The following is an 8,448-nucleotide window of genomic DNA, read 5'->3' on the forward strand; positions in this document are numbered from 1 at the left end:
CTGTATACGCAAATTAAATCTAGCCATGGAGGAATGTAGTGGCGGACAAAAAACAAGACAGGAAAACAAACAGAAAAGGCTTTACGGCCAGACGAGAAAAATTATGTGTGTATGAACGCGATGAGGCACGGAACCGAGAGAGACAAAGTGGTGGCGTGTGTTACTTGGCGAAAGCCAAGGAAGGAAAGGATTATTGACCGGAAGCATGTGACCATGCCGGTGTAAAGGGAAGAGAGAGAGAGTGGTAGAGGGAGAAAGAGAGGGAGGAAGTAGAAGAATGGTGAGCAACGAGAGGAAAAAAGAAAAAGAGGAAATACGAGGGGGAAAAAAGAGATACGTAGTAGTAATATATATATATATATATATCATATACACGACGGGCTTCCTTCAGTTTCTGTCTACCAAATCCACTCACGAATTTTGGGCGGCGCGAAGCTATAGTAGAAAACACTTACTTGGTCACGGTGCTGTCCAGTGAGACTGGACCGAGAACCAGGTGATTGGGAAGCAAGCTTTTTACCACACAGACACGCATGATAATTATCACTTCTTTTTAGTCTTCTATACCAACTGCATATATACTAGAAGCTAACCAGCTACGATCGGTTGCTATCTTCATATAAATACGAGGTGCTATCAAAAAGTTCCTGGACTAGCTCTGTAGCATACCAATAGATGGCAGCACACTGTTGCGTGCGCAGTGAAAGCTGCAGTGACCTTCATGAAGCAATGCGCCTTGTGACATTGCTGTGTTTACTTCACAAGTTGTGAAATTTGTGTTTTTGTGATCACGTGTACGTTGTAGTCTGCGATTTTTTCATGGACAGGAAGCTGGAACAAAGAACTAAAGTGAAATTTTGCTTTAAACTTGGGAAGTCTGCTAGAGAAACATTGAGTATGCTTCGACAAGCTTACGTCTACGAGGCAATGGGTCGTATGCAATGTTTCGAGGGATCTGGAACACCTGCCACGAGCATCATTCCCAGAAATGTTGAGAAAATTCATCAGTTTGGACATGAGGATCGGAGAAAGGCAATCAATGACATTGCTGATGTTGTAGATCTGTCATATGGGTTCATGCAAGCAATCCTATCGTCTGGATTCTTCGCGACGACAATGCACCCTACCAAAAGCAACATGATATCACTTCCACACCCACCCTATTCACCATATTTTTCACCCACAGACTTCTATGTCTTCCTCAAGATGAAAATGCAGCTCAAAGGTCGCCTTTTTAACACCGCTGTCGAGGTCCAGAGCGAATCGCAGAAAGTCCTCTACTCGCTTACGGCAAACGACTTCCAGGCCAGATTCCAAAAGTGCAGAAAGGCTGGGACCGGTGTATTGTTGCACAAGGTGACTATTTCGAAGGAGATGATGTTAAAACTTAGATAAATAAGTTAGCTTTTATCAAACATAACTAATCCGGGAACTTTGTGATACCAACTTTTGTATATATACATATATATACACACACACATATATGTATATACATATACATACATATATACATATACATACATATATACATATACATATATACATATACATACATACATACACACATACACACACACACACACACACAGACACACGCACACGTATCATGGACCCCCACCCCTTGTCAGACGACAGATGAGGATTCGCAATTTCTTGCTGGAACAACTGCACAGTTGAGTTGTTCATGGTGTGCAAGTGTTTGTGTTGCATAACAGTCCACTCTCTCCACTAATTCGACATTGCCTGTGTAGGTGCACAAGTGTGCCTCACGACACGTCTCGAAATGATTGCAGAGCAATGTGAAATGAAATGTTTTGCTTAAGAAACACCACACGCCTCCCTTGTAGGGAATCGAACCTACGATCTAGCGATCGTATGTGATACACCTTGATCGCTATGGCGATGAGAAAAAGACTTTGCTAAAAACAAAACTTGTGTTTTGGATAGTAATGAATTTTATGTCCTTTAAAAGTATCCTAGGAAATTTAAAAATTACCATTGTAAAAAAAATAATCCTATAAAGTAAGCTAAGGGAGAAAACTCTTGAAAATTTGAAAGGCTTATCTCGCTAATGGCTTGGTATTTTTGAACTTTTTAAGCGAAAAATATAATTAACTATCGATAAATCTGAAAAGGGCGTTGAGCCAAAGCAAGAACAACAATAAGAGAAATCAAGAGCGAAATACGGAAATAAATAAGGAAACAAAGCAATAATAAAGTAGGAAAGCAAATTTTCACGACAAATGTTCAATGGAAATTTTGTTTCTTCGTTCCTGCTGCAAATATATAGAAGAAATCATTATCATCGAATGTCTTTAATTTCGATTTAAATATAATCATGTCACTTAAGAGTTTTTTCGAAATAAGTTCACTTCTCGGAGTTGACTTATCTACAATTTTCCATATGATACTATATACCACTGCTTTCTCTTTCTGTAACGACACGTGGTTTGAAAACGTTGTTATTTTGCGTTTCTCAACGTTCCTGAAGGAAGAGATGTAGTTCTGAAAACTCTTTTTATGATGGCTCTCTATTATATCGATGTAGGGGTTCAAGATGATTCCATAGTGTATTTGATTTGATCTCTGCCTCATGTATAGGGGCCTCTCTTTTACAGAATCCATATAGAAGCCATATAGCATAAGTATCTCTGCATGAGTATCCAGTCTCAGTGGCTGGGCTGAAATATAATCTGTTTCATATTGGTGATGGAGCTGAAAGTAGACTTAATTTTGTCTTTTAAACAATTTCTTAAATCTATTATTGAGAGAAATACTAATTTAAGGAAGATTTACTATGTTATACTTAACATTTAGTTAACACTAGGGAGCCAATCAAACCATCTTTCTACATCTTTTCCTTATAGTTAGACGATGTTAGAGTTGTAGGAAATTTTATTTTTAATTACCAGCTTCAAATGTTGTCGTTATCAGAAACAGTCTCTTTACTGGATGTGAAATTTCAAATTTTATTAACTGCATCACTCTAAGCATCCCATTAAGTTTCTCAAGGGGTATTTATATATTAGTCTGTACTAAAATCTTGTGTCATATCCAGGAAATTAACTATAATTAAGTTAGACACTATGGTAGTTGCAAAGTCTAAAGATCTGAATTGCTGGATAACATCCTTCCTTAGTTTGTCTAAGGTACGTCCCTTTAGATAACTAACACTTTTTCCCTTTTCTTTTATAGGTTTAAACAAAAAGAGGGGAACTTTTCGTATGATGTGGATACATAAAATCGCAAATATCTGTACTATTAAATGATTCCATGATTATGACAAAGGAACTACTCGATCTTTTCGTTCGAGCCAAGCCTTTATGAAAAAACTGAGTTTCTGCAGCCATATATCCTAGCAAAAGCTAGTTCTTCGCCTAATAATGCTTCAGAAATCGATATTGGTTTTATTACTTACACTATTAAAGTTAGTAATTACTTCAAAGGTCATTTTTTGTTCTAGATATCAGCAAGCCTTTGATCATGTTTGGCATGGGAATTTTTCTTAGCGACCACTGTATCCGGCTTCGACAGAGCTGGATCTATTGGGACCCCATTCAGCAACATCCTTAAGCACAATAAATACTCAGTTATAGTACCCAAATGCCGTTCATCACTATCATCCCTGACGACCTCTCTCAGCAAAAGTACATAGTTAACGAAGATAAAAATGCATCTCAAATATTGGCCCATCTCAGGAAATATTTCAGTCCCAAACAATTACTGGCACTTTACAACAATTAAGTTAAGACCACGATGGAGTATTACTCTCACATCTGGAACGACACCGCTGCTATATACAGTGACATCCTGGACTGCAACTAGTTAAAGGCCATTAGTTCCAGCTTGTATCCCCAAGACATGCTGTACCCTCTCCCGACACCTACTATAATGGTTCTATCCCTCGAAGCTGGCCAACCATCTTCTCTTAGACACTAGTGACCCACTCGTATCTTCACTTTTCATCACTAGCCATTATACCCAATCCATCTTCCCTAGAGCATCAGTTCTCTGGAATTGCTTTCCAGTTCATGTCTTTTCTGTAATTTTGCATCACATTAATGGCATCCATCTGACACTTCAGACCCAGAAAGAGTTACTCTTTTGGGCTGAAATTGCTAGTTAGTTTGATATTAATGGCCTTCAAAATATTCTTGCTAAACCGCTCCCGAATTTAGCCGGGCTTATATACCTACCTCTAATTTAGTATATTATTTCGGATTAGCTATTTAACTACGATGCTTTACGTTCTGAGTTCCAATCTTGCCGGGTTCGATTTTACTTTTCATCCCTCCAGTGTCCATAAAATAAAATGCCAGTCAAATACTGAGATCGACTTAATCTACTACCTTCTTCCTCTGAAAATTAGTGGCTTTGGGCTTCAAGTAGAAACAATTATTTGCTCTCTCAGGACTTTGTCTGTTCATTCTATCAACACTTTGTTGTTGATGTCGTTGCACGTCCATGCCTAAATCCAAAGGATAATTCCCCAAGATGTACACGTTACCGAAACAAAGAAAACATTCAATGCAATGCTAAAATATCCTAAAAATAGTCTTTCTTTCTCAGTCAATCTTATCTGCCTGCTTATCTATGCCTCTGTCTCACTCTCTATCTCTCTTTCTTTCTCTTTCTCTCTCTCCATCCCCTTCAGATTAACTGATAAATTAATCGCGCTCATCACTGAAAAAAAATGTTTTTAAAAAAAAATGCCAAATGCAAGGGAAATAATTCTTATAAATCTTTTGAAGATTTATCTCCCGTAAGTGACTTTTTAAAAAAAAAAAACCATGTATATGATTTATGGGCTTATATGCATGTTTGTTTGTTTTTTTTTTTTTTTTTTTTTTTTTTTTTTTTCTTTTGAAAGATATACTTTATATCATGGTGTTCAAAAATAAAGTGTATGAGAAGTTAAGAAATTATTTTACTGGCCTAAACAACATAATCTGTTCGGATTCACAGTTCTCCCATCCAATCAGCGTGAATAGAGTGTTTTTGTTTCAGACAGTTCGAAACGGTGTTGATGAAAGAAGTTGAGATGTGCAAAATTAGTAACCGGGGCAAAGTGAGTAACTTCTGATTTCTCGTCATTTTCTCCCTACCTGAAACCATTATATTGCAAGTATTGCATCATCATTTTGTACTGTTGCATCATTTTGAGGGGCAAAAATTGGTCAACATTGTTGTTGTTGTTGTTGTTGTTGAGAAAGTTCAAAACAGTCAGTTGACAAGTACTTCTTTTCTTTCAAGTAATTTTTCCTCAACTTTGACCCGATTGTAATTGAGGTTGCTAATGAGTTTCATTAATTTCATATCAATTGCCATTTTCCATGACCCTTTTTCTTTTGACCTGGATATTGTAAATCTTCAGCCATTTGTTTATATCTTGGTTTACTGTTCCCAACGTACCAATCATTATAGGCATGACCTTTACTGTTCGCATGCTCCAAATTCTTCCTTATTTTAAACTTGAAGGGATTGTATCTTTTCCTGTTTTATTTTTCTGCCTCTTTCTTTACGATCCTGAAATCAAACGGGCATGATGGGTCGATAAGTAAGCCACTTCGCTTTACCTTATCGTTATGTCTGGTCCATTATTTTTTAATTTCTTGTCGATTTGAATAGGAAAGTCCCACAAAATCTTACATTTCTCCAACTCAAGTACTCTTTCGACTCGATGATTGTACCATGTGTTTCCAGTTTCAAATCCCCCTTTCTGACACAGTTTCCAGTGTATAACTCTTACGACCTGTTCGTGCCTCCATTTCTTATATTCTTCCTGTGCCAACTCGGGGCATTTTGTTACAATGTGTGCCACAGGTTCTACATTTTTCCGACACATTCTCTCCATATATATTTTTTCTCAAGTTGTTTGTTTTTGGCACTTTGATCTTGGGCTGCTACAATTAAGCTCTCTGTTACTATTTTTTAATTGCCCCTTTTTTTTAACCAAGCCCAGGATTTTGTTCCATATACATCTTCAGTAACTCTCCAAAATCGGCCATGCAGAAGTTTCTCTTCGATCTGTCTGTCGTACTATCTTTCTATTTCATTCTTGTCCTTTTCTCCTATTACGCGCTTCATCACCTGTTCTTTCTGAACTGCCTTCAGTAGTCTTTCTGTGTTGTTCTGTAAATACTCTTCTAGACTTTTTCTTTCCATCTGTACACATTCTTCTTCTGCTATTAAGCCTCTTCCACTCTGGTCTCTCCTCAAGTACAGCCGGTTGATGTCAGCTTTCGGATGGGGTTGGGCTCCACACATCGTCAACAACTTCCTAGTTTTTCTGTTAAGCTTCTTTATATCTTTTCTGGTCCAGTCTATAATTCCAATTCCTTATCTGATTAAGGTTACTGCTCTTAAATTTATTGCTTCAATAAGACTTTTGGAATTCAGCTTTGACTGCAATAATTTTCTGACTCTCTTTGTGTACTCCCTACTAGTAATTTGTTTCATTTCTTCACTTTTTATCTCGTCTGCTTCCAGTATCCTCAAGTATTTATACGACTGTCCTTTCTCAACCGCTCTCATTGTTTGCCCATTTGGCAATTTCAATTCCCTGGCTTCCTTCAAATCTTCCTCGTTTCATTTTCAATATAGCGCACTTTTCTATCCCAGGTTCCATACTTACGTCATTTGAGAAAACGCGGATAGTATATACAAAACTTTCAAGCTGTTTCTCATTTATCGCATAAACCTTTATATCATCCATGAAAAGGAGATGATTTATCTGACCTTTTCCTTTTCCCAAATCGTAAGCAGTTTTAACTTTTCGTAGTATCACAGTGAGCGGTGCCATGGCCAATACGAATAGTAATTGAAATAACTTATCACCTTCGAATATTCTACGTCTGATGTTCACCTTTCCGAGTTTTTCTTTTCCTCCGATCAATTCAGTATTCCAATGTTTCATACTTTCATTAAGCATTTTCTCCATGTTTTTTGCTATTCCAAACATGCACATTGTTTTACTTATCCACTTGTATGGTACCATGTCATATGCTTTTTTTTTTTTTTTTTTTTTTTTTTTTTTTGTTATCTAACCATGCTACATTCAGTCCCGTCAATCTGCGTCTACAATTTCTAATTATCATTTTATCAACTAATAAGGGATCTTTTGTTGCCCTACTTTGTTTCTTGCATCCTTTCTCTTCTTCTGGAAATGGATTGTTACTTTCCAGATGGTTGTATAACTCTTCCGCCAATACACCAGTCATAAGCTCCCACATTAGGGATAAACAGGTTATAGGTCGAAAATTTGATGCCAAGTTCCTTTTCAAGGGATCCTTGTGGAATAGCAGCGTTCATTCACTTCTCATTCAGGCAGGGACGTGACCTTGCTGCAGGCAGTCATCCAGTTGCGCAGCGATCCTTTCATGCAACTGTGTAAAGTTCTTCAGCCAATAGCCTTGTACTCCACCTGGTCCTGCTCCTTTCCAATTTGCTATCTTTTTTAACTTCTGTCTCACTCTATATAGATTAATTCTCACGTCCTTTTGTCTTGGCACAGTCGCAAGTTGTCTTTCCTCCTTTGTTAGACACTCCGTGCTTTCTTTATGTCTCACCGGCCTGTTCCACAGTCTTTCCCAAAATTCTTTATTTTCTTCCGCATCTGCAATCAGTTCCTGGTGTTGACCTCCCTCTATTTCCTCAAACAGACGCGTTCTATTTGAATGGAACAGTCTATTCTGTTCGAAACCTTTGCATCTTGCATCATATATTTTTAATTTGGCCTTTAATGCTGTCACCTCTTGTGTCAATTCTTCATGTACTGTTTGTTTTTGCCTTTCTTCTAACCTGTATTATCCATTCAATTTTCTGATTGCTACCTTATTCTTGAGCTCTCCTCTCATTATCCAATTCAATTGCCCCAATTCTTTCCACGTCTTTTCCTGCTTCATTCGTATTCTCTTCCTCTAGTTTGGTTTTTTCTTTTCGTTTGCTTTTATATCTTCAATTTTTTGCTTGTAGCTTACTATGTTAGCAACGACATTAGCAGCGGCTATGATTAGCTGATTTGTTTCTTGTTGCTGTTGTTGTTGTTGTTGTTGTTGTTGTTGTCGCCGTCGTTGCCGTTGCTGTTGCTGTTGCTTAATCTGCACATTTGTTACAATCACTTACCAAGACACACCCAGCGTCCTAGGGCGAGTGAAGGATAAGAGATGTTACAGTATGACTGAAAGATTGGGGAGGGGAAGTGGCAGGGGCAGTAGCGAGATATCTTCATGTAATACAGCACAGACATTTAAATTGATAGAGTTTTTGTAAAGATATGGGCATTACTTGTCAGCACAATCTTTTAGATTTCTCTGAGACATGGTTGTCCTGGGACGTTGTGTACATATTTCTAACATACTTTTCTTCTCATACCTAGGGAACCTACAGCAACAAGGACAGTTCTTGTTTTAAGATACTGCATCTTTTGTGCTGCAATTTCCAGGTCCC

The 8,448-nt window shown here is 37.7% G+C and overlaps 1 protein-coding gene across 1 annotated transcript; it reads left to right on the forward strand.

Moving 5' to 3' along the window:
• Positions 1-897: 897 nt before the first annotated feature.
• LOC106883208 (uncharacterized) lies at positions 898-3,201 on the forward strand. Its single transcript, XM_014934131.1, has 2 exons — positions 898-1,341; positions 3,196-3,201. The coding sequence occupies exons 1-2, from the start codon at positions 898-900 to the stop codon at positions 3,199-3,201; spliced, it is 450 nt and encodes a 149-aa protein (XP_014789617.1).
• The last annotated feature ends 5,247 nt before the right edge of the window (positions 3,202-8,448 follow it).

This window comes from Octopus bimaculoides, chromosome 15, assembly GCF_001194135.2.
Source record: "Octopus bimaculoides isolate UCB-OBI-ISO-001 chromosome 15, ASM119413v2, whole genome shotgun sequence".
Taxonomy (NCBI): domain Eukaryota; kingdom Metazoa; phylum Mollusca; class Cephalopoda; order Octopoda; family Octopodidae; genus Octopus; species Octopus bimaculoides.